This window comes from Vanellus vanellus (genome assembly GCF_965231255.1).
Source record: "Vanellus vanellus genome assembly, chromosome: 6".
Taxonomy (NCBI): domain Eukaryota; kingdom Metazoa; phylum Chordata; class Aves; order Charadriiformes; family Charadriidae; genus Vanellus; species Vanellus vanellus.
In genome coordinates, this window is record NC_138911.1 from 53,479,812 (window position 1) to 53,496,879 (window position 17,068).

A 17,068-nucleotide genomic window follows, 5' to 3' on the forward strand; every position below is an offset into this window, starting at 1 on the left:
CAGAAGTCATTTCATACCTAAATACCTTGTGATACTGACCTATCCTGTGTGAAAATTCATTTTTATTCAATTAGCTTATACCTGTTCTGTTACTACTTCTTTTTGCATGCAAATACAAGCATATGGTCTTCACTTTAAAGATAAAACAAAGGCAAAACCAGTCTGCTATTTAATTTGTGAAAGACAAATTTCTTTTTAGCAAAACGGTAGTGTAGAACGCTTCAGAGCTCTTAATATCGCACTGCTCTCAGCTTGGATTTGTACTTCTTGCATGTTATAAGCACTTTCACATAATAATTGTAAAACAAAGAGGATACTTGACAACGCAGTCTTCACACATGCTTCAGTAGCTACATGGCAGAAATCAATAGGTTTCTGTTTTCCTAGAAGTCACATGTGTTTACTTCCTTTCACTCTAACAGTGCTTAGGAAAAGCAGCTTCCCATCTCTTCGTTGCTGCAGAGTCAATTAATCTGCTATAGTTATTATAGTCAAGAAATAGTACATTATTTTTATTATAAACCAACTTCTGTTAGATTCTATACTTGTTCAGGTACCTGGAAATATTTAACAGCCATCGGATTAAAGCAGGGATAACAAAAACAGCGAACTGTGATGTTTCCTAGGAAGCATCCCTAACTACAAAAGCATCTGAAATTCATAAATGCATGGTAAAGAATTCTCTCTGATAAGAACCCTAAACATAGTACATGCTTGTAACTGCTGATCATTTTTATGCATTCTTAATAACCTAAATATAACTTGTTTCAGAAAATACAACCCAAAGAGGGGGCTTACTAGAATAAATTCCACTTGCATAAGTCTACTTTTTCAATGGCAAAGTTATTGCAAGAAGCAGGGTGGGCCAGGGAAAAAGCCTGAAGAAAGGGGGAGAAAGGAAAGCATACTGCTCTGATTAAATTGCAAATGCTACTCTTATCTGACTTAGGCAGTTGTGTAATTTTATTTAAAAGTGCTACCCAACGAGCATGGAAAGAGATATAAAGCTATGCAGTTATACAGGCAAATTTTACCTCTTGTAAGTACATTGGTTCAGAAGTGTAAGTTAAGTATCTTTTTAATGTGAATTGTAAGTGTTCTATGTCTACACGGAATAAAATATGGAATGTCAATGTAAATGGGTCATTCTAATTATGTTTAGGTTCCGTAGCTAAATTACAATGGCACATAAAAACTGTTGTCAAGTGCAAACAATTTCTTAAGGTTTTGAAAGCAAACAATACAATTGCAATTACTTTTTTCCTTAAAAGAAATACTAGAAATGTTGAGCTTTTTTAACAGGGAAAACATATAAAATGTGAAGGAGAATGTGAGAAAAAATACATGGATAAATGAAGAGATTTCTGAGGTATATACTGAAAACAGAATTGATCAGAGGAACCAACATTAGATGACCAATTAGCAAGACTGCTTTGTTTAATGACTGGAGAAAGAGGAATCCAGTTCAGAGTGTGAGAAAAGCAAACAAGCATCTCTAATGCTTATCGAAGTCCTCCCCTTTCCTTGCTTGTAAATGACATCATGAAGGTAAGCACCTGTTTTGAGACTTAAAGACGGTCTTGATTCATTATGACATTCTTATAACAGGGAAGACTTCAGCTGGATTCAACTTTGACTCAAAGGCTGTAGGACTGCTCTTTTTCCCTCCCATGAGTACAGCAATACCATTCGATATACTTTGTCTCTTGTGCCCAGCACAGATAACCCTAAGCAGGTCTTACTCTCCCTAGCCACACCTTTTACTATCATTTTTCCCTGCTGAAAACTGCATCTCTGTACTTCCCCTCTTGCACTGGTCCAGCAATCAGCTGCTAATCCCCCATCATGCCAGTTGAACCTCCTCTTGGTTTCACATTACAATTTAAAAGGAATTTACTGACATTATCTGTACTATTTCCCTGCTTCAGAAAGTAACATTTCATATCTCTCAAAATGGTACCTCCTAAATCCTACAAGAATCCATTTGAAATGCAAATATTCTAGAGAAAACTACCAGTTATCTATTTTTAGAAAACCCCTTTGCTGCTTCTAACAAAGACTTTTAGATCTGCAGTCCCAGATTTCTATGCCTCTGATACCTAAAGTGAAAGCCAAAAAATAGCCATTTTTAAATTCTCTCAGAAGTAAAATCCTGTGTAATTTTGACTCTCTGAAATCTAAAAAAGCATATCTGGAGATAAAACCGTACCTTACAAATAATTAACAACTAACGTCAACAGTCAGAGATCACTATGTTAGGTACTATGCACATATTTAATAAGAGATAAGCTTTTATCCTAAAAGCTTGCAATTAAGCTTATCAAAAGTGACATAAAGACACGAGAGAGAGACAAGATAATAATGCATTAATTATTATTAGCATAAAAAAGAGTCATAGCATACCATTTGCCTAGTCACTGCAAAGTATTAGCACAGTCAAGCATTTTTAAAAAAGGCATCTGAAAATGATAACGTAAGTGGCTTTTCAGACTTATGTGGATCTCTCCTTTTTCACATAAAGGGCAGCAGGAGGGAGCAATAAGGCATTTCAGGAAAAACTAGAACAGACAAAAATGTCTGACAACACTGGCAGGCCAAAGACCAATGAACCGAAAAATCAAATCCCAGTAAAACAGACTACTAGATTTTGTTCTGTGAAGAGTCTAGAAGGCAGTTTTTCTCCCCTCTCAAATGTGTTTATGATTTCAGTGAGACAGAATCTGCTTTGACATCTTTCTGTATTCTGTCCACACTTATTGGAGATTCCAATACTCACCTCATCAGTAAGAAACTCCTTACTCAGACCAAAGTCTGTCAGCACCACATGGCCATCAGAATCAAGGAGAATATTCTCGAGTTTTATATCCCGATATATAATCCCCAACTGCAAACAGAATATAAGAAAAAGTATTTCCAAATCAGTGCAACCACATCAAGGAGACATTATTGAATGCATTTCAATATGAAGCTAGCATTATTAAGGTAATCTAACTCCTGAAAGTTGCACCTCAAAAAGGACAATTTTAAAATGCTGTTAAAGAAAAAACTTCGAGTGACTTTAAAAGTCTCAGAAATTACACTGTGCAAGTGTAAAGGACATACTATAACTTTTGAATCTAAAAAGTGATGGAATAATTGTTTTCAGTGGAAAACTCAGTTCAGCTTTCATTAAGAATGAAAATGGATGCTTCTGTAATATATTCTAGACCATACACGCACGCTTTGAAATAGTCAACACACCTCCTTACTACCTCTGGAAAATAGAACACTTTCCACATCTACAGTTGTGCCAAAATTTCAGAACTCTGCTATTTAATTGTATCAAAACAAGGACACCTGAACAACAGTGCAACTCAACCACTGTTCACATTGACTACAAATTAGTTTTACTGACATACACCATTTCATAAAGACTACTAAAAAATTAACAATCATTTGTCCATAACAACATTCTTCACTCCACAGACAAAAACTTGTAGCCGTAGCCTACTGCATGTGAATAGACACTTCATTGGGAAGTATTTCTAACTATACAACTAATGTCTCATTGCTAGATAAAATTAGTTTGAATTTAAAGCAATCTAAAAAATAGTTCTTACTAACTTTAGAAGAAATACAATTGTAGTTCTACAAAATGAGCACTAGGATAAAGCTACTTTACCTTGTGGAGATGTTCAAGTGCCAAAACGATTTCCCCAATGTAAATTTGCACCTCATTTTCTGAGAATCTCTCTCTGTGTGAAAGGTGAGTAAACAATTCTCCTCCATTTATATAGTCTAAAAAATAGAAAAAGAACCTTATAATTTCACTTTCTGACAACTTAATTTTCTTATTGGAATATTAATAGGTACTTTGTAAGTTATTAAATATGGTGTTCTGGGATCAAATACTTTTACTTTATTTAATTCAGTACATCATGTACAATACTTGATTGCCTTCTTAGAGGACTGATGGAAGAACACAACCGACTTTTAAATAAGCAGCAAAACCATGAAATAAGCCTCAAATATCCATACATTAAGATGACTGATATGTTTTGCAAAAAAAAAAAAAAAAAAAAAAAAAAAATCAGTCTTTTAGTTATTCAGGAATATGAAAAGAAAGGAGTACAAATGACATCTACAAGCAGAATGCTTGTACGCTCTTATGAAATACTTAAAAGCAACAAGGCAGACAGACATAAAGAAAAGCAATTCAAAAAACAGGTATTAGGTGAAATATTCAGCTATGAGCAATTACAAGTTTTCCCCTTTGCAAGGGGAACTTTGATGGCAAAACTTGCTGGAGGAGATTATTTCCACATATATTCCCTCATGGAAACCACACTTTCATTCTTTGCAGGCTATGACACAAGGGTTTTCCCACAGTCAGAAAAGGGGGGGGGAGGGGGGAAGTAATTATTACAACAGAGCTTCACTGTAACACAAACACATTTTAGAGGCAGAGCTGTTTATGCTAGCAGTGTATGTTAAAGCCATCACTTTGCAACCCCACAACCTTCATATTGTATTTGAGGTCTACATATACAGAGTGGGGAACATGCCCCACATCTTACTCAATATTTTCCTGAATATGGTTTCTATAGATTCATTGGTATAATAGAAATCCATTACTATAAGTAAGTTAATACTGTGAAGGAGCAGCATATATACAAGTTATAGACATTCTGATCTCTCTCCTTTTTTTAGTTCTCCACTTCTCTGTTTGGGAAGGAATATTAGTGGAATCAAACAAATGTGAGGAAGACTATTTATCTAGATCAGTAAGTACATGAAAACAATGATAATAAAGTATAAATAACGCACATTTTACAATTGCTTCCTTCTTCCAAAAAAAAAAAAAACCTTCAGCATTTTAATCATGGGGAAAACAAAAAGATTAGAAATATTTAGAATTATTGTTTTTTTTCTTATCAGAACTGCTAACTTAGTACAAGATAAGAACTGAATTCTCGGGCACTGTTCTAAGGACTGTGACAGATAGGAACCAAAGCTGGAACAAGCCTAATTCTATTCAGGTTATAACACCAGCCACAGTGCAATGAAACAACCATCCTTGAAATGCTTGGTGCTAGATCAAACGCACTACTGACACAATGGGGAAAAAAATAATCACTTTAATATAAACTCCATCTGACAGTTCAGATTTTATTTTTATTTTGTTAAAGTGTTAAAAGGTTAACCTTGTGTGACAAGGTTGTATAGAACTGGTACTCACATGGATACAACACTGTTCTTTCAATCATAGCTTGAAGTCAACCTAAAAACTAGAATTAACCTCAAACCCTGTATTCTGGAAAACTGGCTGAAATGCAGCTGTGTAGTCTGCGCTTGATCCAGGCTAAATTCATACGACAATGTAATCTGATTGCACAAAGAACTATATGAAATACTGCACTGAGCTCCAATTCTAAAAACTCTTGAAACTGAAATGACATGTTGCTCAGACATTGAGTTCAGCTGGGGAGAAAAGCAAAGGCAGAGACCAGTTTCCCCAAAAATTCAGAAGCCCCTGAAACACAAACTCCAAAACTAAATCCTAAAAGTAATTTACAAAGACTTACATAACAAGACATAAAAAACTTGCAACAAACATTTATTTATTTTATCAGGGAGGGTGTGAAGCCCAGGTAAATTATAGAATAGCTTTAGGCCATGTTAGAAGAAATTTTCACTATTACAAAGGGTGATTAAAAGACATTTTTAAAACCTCCTCTAATGATTCCCATTTTCTGCTTATAAACAAGGGAAAAAGGACCTTTCTGGCCCCCACTGATATTCTGAGAATGCATTCACGTAGACTTTGTGGGAAAGAAAAAAAAACAAGCCAAAAAGCCCTTAATTATATATCAGCTTTGAATGTCTTGCTTTAAACATCACCTTAACATTGCATTATGGTGGGCGTGTGCCCAGCCTGCACTATCTGCTATGTAGTGTTTTTCAGAACTAATTGGCTCCCTCCTCTTTGACTCTTATGAGAATATAATGTGAAGCTTTTAATTTTCCTATAAGAGGTTCTTCTGGCCTTCTGATTATCCTCATCACCTAAAAATAAATACATAGTAATGGAGAAATTTAGGTAAATAAATCCACCTCAGGTGTGAGGGGTTTTTTTGTTGTTGTTGGTTTTTTTTTTTTTTTTTAAATTTCTAATGGAATCTAAACTGCATTCTAGCCAGAAATATCTGGATTTAAAGAATGGTACTATAACATTTATAATACATGTTCACATTTTGTCTCATTTAATCTTTTGAAATTTTTTTCCAAATTATTAATCAATAAGTTAAATACCAAAAAAATATGAAAATTAAAGATTAACATAATGGAATCATGAAGCTATCGATGGATTTCTAACTTTTTCTTTGTATCTCTGGCATTTTCCTGCCTGTGACAATATTTTACATGTTCCTTTAATGTCCTAGTCAACGGAATTTGTAAGAATTGTAAGAATTTGTAAGAATTACAATTTTCAACTCTCATTTTCAAAAGGAATCCAGTGAATACTCCATTTAAGCTTGAGCTCCTCAGATACCTGTATTACCTCAATGTAGTATATGAAACTAAGGTGTGCGCGTAGAACACATTCTTAAGAATTGACAGCCAGTGGTGTAGCTTCACATAACATTAATAACATTTTATTAATGTCTAAATCAGCTTGTTAATGAAGGTTCAATAAACGGAGGTTATGAGCTAAAAGGAATTGCAAAACCTGTACTTTAATTAAAGGACCATTTACTCCTTTAAATAATTCGCTACAAAAATGTATTCTGCATCCAATCATTAACTTGATCCTTCATTTTCCAGTTCTTTTAAAATACTTTAAGCAACTAATCTTTAAAAAATTGCTTGTAATTTTCTTACAAATACATCTTATATGCCAAACACAAAATTTGCTGATCTGAAAGGTAGACATATTTCTAATTTTAGAGTGGTACCAAGCCTTATGAACAAGCTCTACTTTCAGCACAGAAATGTGTGATTTTGGATTGCCTTTTAACACCCAAAAATTGAAACATGCACGTATCTCAATACTCTAAGATGAAATCGCTTCATAACAAAAAGTTTTGGCAGCAAATGCGTCCTGAAGCAGTAAGGTTTACAGTTGATTTTAATACTTTTTTTTCAGCTCCTGAAGTAAGTGTTCCTCATTATCCGGAAAAATCCCTCATCCTCCTGAGAAAGACAGGACTCTTCAAAGGCAATGAAATTGGGGAATGAAGCAAAAGGAATATAACTCCTTATTCTCAGTGTCTTTCTCTAAAATGTTACTGTGCTGATAAAGCATAGTGGTAGGGAATAGAGAGACACCCACATACAGAAGTTATATCTGATTCAAAAAAAACTAAGAAAGTTCCTGATTAGTTTTCTGCCAACCTTGCAAATGCTACAGAAATAGATGTGGTTCTTCACATCAAAGGTTGATAGTCGGACTTGATGATCTTAAAGGTCCCTTCCAACCTAAACAGTTCTATGATTTTAAGTGCAATGAAGAATGTTCTAATAAGTCTTGCTATATCATAGTTCATTATCAAGCATCTCTTGTAAATGGAGATTTACGAAAGTTACTGGTAGAACTTACCAAACTGAAATATCACAACACATAAAACAAGAATCTGATCCACAATACAAGTATTTTCATCAGTATTTTACAACAGGAAACCATAGCAACAACTTGTACATTACAGTGTTGTAAGGCATTTGACCAGAAATAAGTGAAAGCACAATCATCTTTAACTGGCATCACTCATGTTATGTGCGCATTTGTTCAGAAAAAAAAAAAAAAAAAAATCATCTGCGTGATACGATCTTTCAGTTTGCAGCATTTCAGTGCTAAAACAGCATCCTAACCAGTCAGCATAGTGACAGGTAGCTCTGTCCTCCTGGAAACTCTGCTGAGGCACGTAGAAAACAAGGGATGTGGTTGGTGACAGCCAGCATGGCTTCACCAAGGGCAAGTCATGCCTGACAAATTTGGTGGCCTTCTACGAAGGGGTTACAGGGGCAGTAGACAAGGGAAGACCAACTGATGTCATCTACTTGGATTTGTGCAAAGTGTTTGACACTGTCCCACACGTTATCCTGGTCTCTAAATTGAAGAGACATGGATTCGACAAATGGACCGCTCGGTGGATAAAGAACTGCCTGGACGGTCACACTCAAAGAGTTGCAGTCAAGGGCTTGATGTCCAAGTGGAGAGCAGTGACGAGTGGCGTTCCTCAGGGGTCGGTACTGGGACCTGTACTGTTCAACATCTTTGTCGGCGACATGGACAGTGGGGTTGAGTGCACCCTCAGCAAGTTTACCGATGATACCAAGCTCTTTGGCGAGGTAGACATGCTGGAGGGGAGGGATGCCATCCAGAGGGACCTGGACAGGCTGCAGAGATGGGCCCAAGCCGACCTCATGCAGTTCAAAAAGGCCAAGTGCAAGGTCTTACATCTGGGTTGGGGCAATCCCAAGCACAAATACAGGCTCAGCAGGGAATGGCTGGAGAGCAGCCCTGAGGAGAAGGACCTGGGTGTGCTCATTGACGAGAAGCTCAACATGAGCCAGCAGTGTGTGATCGCAGCCCAGAAGGCCAACCGTATCCCGGGATGCATCAAAAGAAGTGTGGCCAGCCGGTCAAAGGAGGTGATTCTGCCCCTCTACGCCACTCTCATGAGACCCCACCTGGAGTACTGCATCCAGCTCTGGTGTCCCCAGCATAAGAAGGACATGGACCTGCTGGAGTGTATCCAGGAGAGCCATAAGGATGATCTGAGGGCTAGAGCACCTCTCCTATGAGGAGAGGCTGAAAGAGTTGGGGCTGTTCAGCCTGGAGAAGAGAAGGCTCTGAGGAGATCTTACTGCGGCCTTCCAGTACCTAAAGGGGGCCTACAAGAGAGCTGGGCAAGGACTTTTTACTAGCGCTTATACCAATAGGACGAGGGGGAATGTCTTTATACTGGAAGAGGGCAGGTTCAGATTGAACATTAGAAAGAATTTTTTCACTTTGAGGGTGATAAGGCACTGGAACAGGTTGCCCAGAGAGGCTGTTGAGTCCCCATCCCTGGAGGTGTTCAAGGCCAGACTGGACGTGGCCTTGGGCAACCTGGTCTAGAGAGAGGTGTCCCTGCCTATGGGGGGTTGGAACTCGATCTTCAAGGTCCTTTCGAACCTAAACCATTCTATGATTCTAGGATTTCAAAAACACTGATCACATTGAGGACAATATACAACTTGCTCTTAGAGTGAAATGTGTAGTAATTTCAAACTAGAAGGCTTTCTGCTGCTTAAATATTTCCTTACTTTCTTCCTCTTTCCTACTAACTAATCCCAGTAACAAAGTCATGTTTGGTTATCCCATCTGACCAATAACCTCTGTGCCACGTACGCAAAGGCAGCATGTAGAGAAAATAAACTGAATCACTTTATTGCCCCGATTCATATAGATTAAGAACTTTTTCATTCATGGTAGCAGTTTGTCTGAAAATCTGTAGAAAACTAATGTGGTATATAATTATGGTTTAAAAACTGCAAATCAAAATTTCATCGTCTACGTAAGTTTAAGAAAAATATTTCTCTGGTTTAGGTAGTTATGGTCATATACAGTTTTTGCCGCATCTAAGTCACTGATAATACTTCCCCTCCAACTCAGAGTAGCACACTGAAGTTCAAACAGGAAAACCACAAACACAGACACTGTTGAAGATGAACAGTATTTTACTTCCTATGGTCTCTTATGCAATCTCCAAACACACAGTACTTATGACCACATGAAAAAAAAACTACAAAAGATTAAGGAGACAAAAGGGCAGATTTTTTTTTTTTACCATTAACATAAGACTTGAATTCTGAAAACTACTCACCTAAAATGAGATGAAGCTTTGTATCTGTTTGAAAGGCATAATGTAACGTGACCAAAAATGGTGATTGCCTGATGTGCTCCAACACTTGTCGTTCTGTCCTTGTGTGCTCAGTTGTTTTGGCTTTTTGAACTATTGTTGCTTTCTTCAGTACTTTCATGGCATACAGCTTTCCAGCATCATGGCCGCTTACTTTCCTTACTAGGAACACTTTTCCATAGGCTTAAGAAAGAAGAAGAAAAAAAACCAAACAAACCAACAGTCACCTACTCATACTAACAGGTGTGGCTGATATCATTATTATTTTCAATTACTCCTTGTTATGGCAAACAGTAATGACTCAGGCTAAAATCTTCCAGAACACTTATTTATATATAACATTTATATTATATATAACACATATATTTTTATTTCAGACAACCTTTTCTGAGCAGAATTTCCACCAAATGAGCTTAGTGACTGAACACAGCAAGAGTAGGGAAAAACAATCAGAGCTTCAGTATTTAAAAACAATTTAAAAAAATTATTTTCCTTTGTAATAGTCTAAAAATCCCATACCTAGAATTTAACAACAGTTTGGAGTAAGAGAGATGCTATTTTTATTTTTATTTTTTGAAATAAAAAGGGCTCCTAGGAACTGTACACAAATAGCTTTGATACCTCTACTAGGCAAACCTTTAGAAACAGTAAAAGTTAGAATTAGTAGATACACAAACAGGATACTATGGGAAAGGATCGGTGTTACTTTTGTAGATGTGGTAATAATTATTTCTATTAATAATCAGTCAAAGGAATCAGGAGGAAGGAACAATGACATGGTTGACTTAATTAGATTTCCAAGGTACTTTACAAGTCCCTTACAAAAGGGTCTTAAAACCACTAAACAATCATGAGTGCAAAGAGAGGGGTCCTCTTACGAATTAAGAGCTATATTAGCAGACAAAAACCCAAAAGGTTAAAAATAAATATTCAACTTATGAAAGGAGGTCACCATAAGTATTCATCCTGCCCGATTCAGTCACTTACAAACACTGCGGAAGCTGGTTTTCTTAGTTTAGTAAGATACCACTGCAACAGAAATCGAAGCTGACTGCTGAAAACTGTACCACAATATCAAAATATTAAGTAGCTGAAAAATAAAATGGCAGATAAAATTCCAAATAGGTAAATGAGTAATCCATGGGAAGTATGATAATAATTAATTGTGCATAGTATTATAACTGAGAAAAAAAAAAAAGACCTGGAATTAGCGCAGACAGAAGCGCAGCGGTAATCCAAAAAGCAAACAGAATATTAGAACTTCAAGGAAAGTATGGAAGAGGGAAAATGACATAATGTACCGTCCCCCCAACCTTCCACACAAAACCAGAAATCTCTTATGCTGTGGTACGAAAAATTTGTGTGCTTGTATCTTGAGTGATATACACTATTTCGGTCTCTCCTCTCTTCTGCCCCCAGCTCTCCTCACCCCCATCAGAAAAAAAAAAAATACAGGAGAACATTAAAAAAAAAAAAAATACAGAAAAGGATGACAGAATTCTTCTAATTATGAAGGGAACTAAACACACTCAAACTTTTTATTTAGACTGAAAAAGCCAAGTACTTAAGAAGATGCTAGTGAGTTAAAAATCAAAAATTGTACAAATAACAGTTTTTCATTATTTCTAGAAAAAAACCCCAAACCTAAGGTAACAAATTATATCATTAGGTATCAAGATTCAGAACTGCCTAAAACACATAAACAAATATGTGGTTAAGCTGTGGAACTATTGTTACATTATGCTGCAGATGTCAAAAATGTAGATGAGTTCAAAAAGATTATATAAATACTTGAGGGAGAGGAAAGTATACCAAGTGTTGCAAAACACAGAAGAGAATCTCTGGCTCAGACAGACCCCAAACTGCAGGCTGCTACAAGTTCATTAAAGAAACCATCATTGAATGCCTCTCCATGTTCTTATGGAGTCTCCTTAAGCCACCATGTGAGACAGAAAACTGAACTAGCTGGGTGTTTTGTCCAACCCCTATAATTATCTTCACATTACTTTCTCAAAGACAACGCTCAAGTATCTCAAAACTGTAAACACACTAGACAGAGTATATTGCCCTGATACGAGACACTCAAATATAGTTGGCCTTTAAAAATGCTATAGCATACACTGATCCCAGTAAGTAATTACATGTAATTCCAGATTTTTCCTGCTTTTTCCAGGCAGGTAATAGAGTTTTAAATTATGAAATGACGTGTGGGTTTTTTTCTACAACCGAGTTCTGCTTCATTCAGTATACAAATCGATCCTGCTCATACAATGAACAATTCTTTTAAGAAGTTCTTTACCTGATTTATCACACCCTAAGGAATCATGTGTGTCTTTACAGCAGCCATTATTCCCAATAAGAGCTTTCATAAACTAAGTTTTCACAACACATCTGCCAAGAATGGCAAATAGAGGCAGAATAGCTAGTGTAAACATATCTTTCTACTTTGGGAGACAAATGCGAGATACCCAGGACAATCTTTGTAAAGATGTTCAGTATTACATAGCTTAGATATACTTGAGATCTCAAAGTTGGACTCAACAGTCACTAGCTGGTCATCAAGAAACGGATAACCATAGATGTAAAAAGATTACTTTAGTAAAATAGGCATCGGCCATAAATCCTGCGATGATGTATAGACACAAGTGATCTGAATCAAGGTCGTACAGACCATTATATTGCGACCCCAGTAATACTGTTATGCATAAGCACAGTTTTAATGTTATGCACCTATTTTTCCAATATTGGATGTTAAATTATTTTTAGCATCTGAAAAACAAGTTCCCTACTGCTGAGAGCACTGGTTTTCTCTTAAAAAAAAAACTGCTTCCAAAAGTAGCACTTACATCTTTTTAAGGCGTTACTTCTCAAAAAACATAGATAACACTTCTGCATTCTACTAACACGCAACAAAAACAGTTCGGAGAATGGCCTTAGCTTGCATTTCTCAATTGCTTACAGGAACAGCCCTGGTTTTCACCAATTTTCAGCTGGAGCTTGATATTGAACTTCCTTGTGCCTCTCTGAAAAGCCCAGTCCAGAGCATTAAACACAAGTTTCCTTAGGTTCCTGGGAAACAGTACTTTTATCAGAAGTGCTGAAGAACATTAAGTTAAGCTAAACTAAAATAAGCAAAAGCCCCTAGATTTTAATACTTGGCTACCCCTACCTTTGATCACACTTTATAAAAACATACAATAATGGCAGAATGCTCGCAGTATATTAACAGCACCCGCTACAGCTTTACCTACAGCATAGGAGAAAATTATCTGTTAAGTGTAATAGCTGTAGGGAAATCTCTACAAACTATACTAGTGTTATCATAGAAGAGTTTACAACATAGAGCTTTACCATGGTACAAATTGTTTCTTCAGAAATCCAAAAAGGATTGACAGAATGATGACGATTCTCAGCAGTTTTGATGAGAGTAAATCTTAAGTAGCGCTATTTTAATCAAATGACTCATGATATATTCAACACCAGAATTTCGAGAAATCCACTTAAAAGACAACACTGCAAAATCAATTCATTTGAGTGGCAGTGTGGAGAAGGCACATAAGCTAACTGTAAGAATACCCTTATCTGATCACCTTATGAAATATTTTAAATTATTAAAATTAATATTTTAAATTATGGAAGACCTAAAAGATTATATAATACATACTACATACATACACACATATACATACACAAGCACAAACTATGTTAGACTGACCTTGCAGTTCATTAAAAGAAATAAAAAAAATTAAAGAAAAAACAATTATTAGTCCCAGACTGATATGGATATCAGGCCTGTAAAATTAATAAGAGATTTCATACCAGCAATTTATACCAAATTTCCACTTAATTTGTGAGGCAGAAAAATATAATTGGGGTTAAAAATTTACTTTCACTACAGCCTTTTTCATGAATACACATTCATAGTAATACACATCATCATAAGTAACAATTCATCAAGTCATTAGAATATTCTAAAGTACATACTTACTGAAAGACAATGAATTAAAAATATAAAGTATTCTATGCTTCTTTATTCCTTCTGTATAAATGCAAGCACACTAAGCCACAGCATCATGCCAGCTAATTCTTACAGAGAAAAAGGCAAGCAATTCTTATTGTTTATAGCACACAGGATGGTTTATGCAGACTTCTAAATCCATCAAAACTTGACATTTGTATACAGTTTTAAAGCAATGTTTTCAAGTGTTAACATAAGCTACACCTCTTAAATTACTTTTTTTCTTTTACCTTCAATGTAAGAATAATCATGAGACAACAGGAAAAGGCTCAGAGAGACACAATATTTAATGATTTGAATAAATTCCACTGTATCCTTGCATGATATGTGCTTAATAACCTCTTTCCTCTGCACTTATTATTGTTGTTAAAATACCCTTTAAATTTCATCTTCATAAAGAATTTGGAGGCAGAACTCTCACTGTGCAGGCATCTGTCCATATGAATTAAAATCTGGGATGTGGCAAAGTCAGAAAGACATATAGTCCCAGCAGCTAAAAACCAGTCTATGGGACCCAACGAGATGCATCCCAGAGTCGTGAGGCAACTGGCTGGTGTAGTTGCCATGCCACTCCCCATGATATTTGAAAAGTCATAGCAGTCAGGTGAAGACCCCAGTGACTGGAAAAAGAGAAACATTGCACCCATTTTTAAAACAGGTAGAAAGGAGGACCCTGGGAACTACAAACCTGTCAGCCTTACCTCTGTGCCTGGGAGGATCATGGAACAGATCCTCCTAGAAGCTATGCTAAGGCACATGAAGGTGATTCGAGACAGCCTTGGCATCACCACCAGCTAGCTAGTCCTGCCTGACCAACCTAGTGACCTTCTATGATGGAGTGACTACATCAGTGGACAAGGGAAGAGCTACAGGTGTCATCTATTTGGAATTCTGTAAGGCCTTTGATACAGTCCCCCACAACATCACTCTCTCTAAATTGGAGATATATGGATTTGATGGGTGAATTGTTCGGTGGATGAGAAATTGATTGGCTGGTCACATCCAAAGGGCAGTGATCAATGCCTCAATGTCCAGGTGGAGATCGGTGACAAGTGGTGTCCCTCAGGGGTTCATATTGGGACCAGTACCGTTCAGTATCTTCACCAATGACAGACAGTGGGATCAAGTGCACCCTCAGCAAGTTTGCAGACGACACCAAGCTGAGTGATGTGGTTGAAACACCTGAGGGACGGAATACTGTCCAGAGGGACCTGGAAAAGTTTGAGAAGCAAGCCTGTGTGAACCTTGGTTCAAAAAGGCCAAATGCAGGTTCCTGCACCTGGGTTAGGACAACCCCCACTATCAATACAGGCTGGCAGATGAAGGGATTGCGAGCACTCCTGTCAAGAAGAACTTGGGGTACTGGTGGGTGAAAAGCTGGACATGAGCCAACAATATGTACTTGCAGCCCAGAAAGCCAACTGTATCCTGGGCTGCATCAAAAGAAGTGTGGCCAGCAGATTGAGAGGTGATTCTGCCCCTCTACTCTGCTCTTGTGAGACCTCACCTGGAGTACTGTGTCCAGCTCTGGAGACCTCAGCACAGGAAAGACATGGACCTGTTAGAGCAGATCCAGAGGAGGGCCACAAAAAGGATACGAGGGCTGGAGCACCCCTCCTATGAGGACAGGCTGAAAGAGTTGGGGTTGTTCAGCCTGGAGAAGACAAGGCTCTCGGGGGACCTTATTGCGGCCTTTCAGTTCTTAAAGGGGGCTTACAAGAAAGATGGGGACGGACTTTTTAACAGGGCCCGTAGTGATATGACAAAGGCTAATGGCTTTAAACTAAAAGAAGGAAGATTCAGACCAGATATAAGGAAGAAATTTTTTTACAATGAGGGTGGTGAAACAGTGGAATAGGCTGCCCAGTGAGGTGGTAGATGCCCCATCCCTGGAAACATTCAAGGTCAGGTTGGACAGGTCTCCGAGCAACCTGATCTAGAAGATGTCCCTGCTCATTGCAGGGGAGGTTGGACTAGATGACCTTTACAGGTCCCTTCCAACCCAAACTATTCTATGTTTCTATGAATACAGAAGGCATGGAAGTATCTTCTGAACTTTTTCCTCATTTTTTCTGAGAGCAAGCCTGAGGACGACAACTGAAATGCAGATGAGTAGTTTTGTACAAGACAGCACAAGTTCTAAATGAGGTCTAACTCTTGCATAGCATCATTTAGGACAAGTCTGCAATAAAAGCCTGCAATAAAAGCCTGCTAATCCAAGTATTTCTGACTTACGTTATTGTGATTATAGTCTGTTGTCTTTAGGCTTCTTCTCATTCCCCCAAGTAAACATATATTCTGGCAAAAAGAACTGAGAAGTCAGAGTAGTCATACTCACTTCTCCAACCTCAATTCAAGTATGAGAACAAGAAGCTGCAGGCCTAAACAGGACCCCACAACTCATGACACAACACAGTTAAGATCTTGTAGAAAAATTTGCATGCAAACAGGTGGTTAGGTCTTATAAAGTTTGTGAAAAATAATCTCTCTGCTATGGAAGTTGTGGGGAAAAAAGCAAGGTACGTTGCACAGGAATAACATACAGTCAGTGAAATAGCTAACTGAGTGTACAGACCCAGACTTTTCACATGCAGCAGACACTGAGAGGTCTACAGCATTTGAGTAGTTTTCCATACTTAAGATGGGAGTGCTTACACAATAATTCTTGTTATTGACAAGATAGCTCTAGAACTTCCTAAAAACTACATTTTCATGAAGGAGTTTGTATGTTACTACACTAACAGCACCAGAGCCAACTTGTACAAGTTCTCTGTGGTTCTGTAACAGTAGGCCAAATACTCACAAAAATTTATTTCACAGTAGAAAATTTCAGGATCATCTTAGCCAAATGGCCAATATCTTGCTTCAGTTTCTATTCTGTTCTGTCAAGTTAATGAAAAGGACACAAACTCTTCAGACCATAACAATTAGAAATACACTGAAGATGGTGTTGAGCTGCATCAAAATTTTGTTGAACGATATTTAGAGAAGAAATGCCTTAACACAGGTATATCCTATCGTGAAATAACGTTCTTTCAGAAACCTCTTGCAAGAATGAGAGGGGATTTTTGCTTCTTGCAATACGCAGAATGCTTCTCAAGATAGGAAATTAAACATCCTCAGCAAGAACATCTGGGAAAGTTGCAGAATCTCTACTACAGGAGGC

General features: G+C 37.3%; 1 protein-coding gene across 1 annotated transcript in view; it reads right to left on the reverse strand.

The window, feature by feature from the left end:
- The window catches only part of RPS6KA5 (ribosomal protein S6 kinase A5), an 81,781-nt gene that overhangs the window by 49,934 nt on the left and 14,779 nt on the right, over positions 1–17,068 (reverse strand). Inside the window, exons 3-5 of the mRNA XM_082484930.1 lie at positions 9,849–10,067; positions 3,662–3,777; positions 2,777–2,884 (exon numbers count right to left, since the gene is read on the reverse strand). Coding sequence (XP_082341056.1) covers positions 2,777–2,884; positions 3,662–3,777; positions 9,849–10,067 — 443 coding nt within the window. The remainder of the gene's footprint in view (positions 1–2,776; positions 2,885–3,661; positions 3,778–9,848; positions 10,068–17,068) is intronic.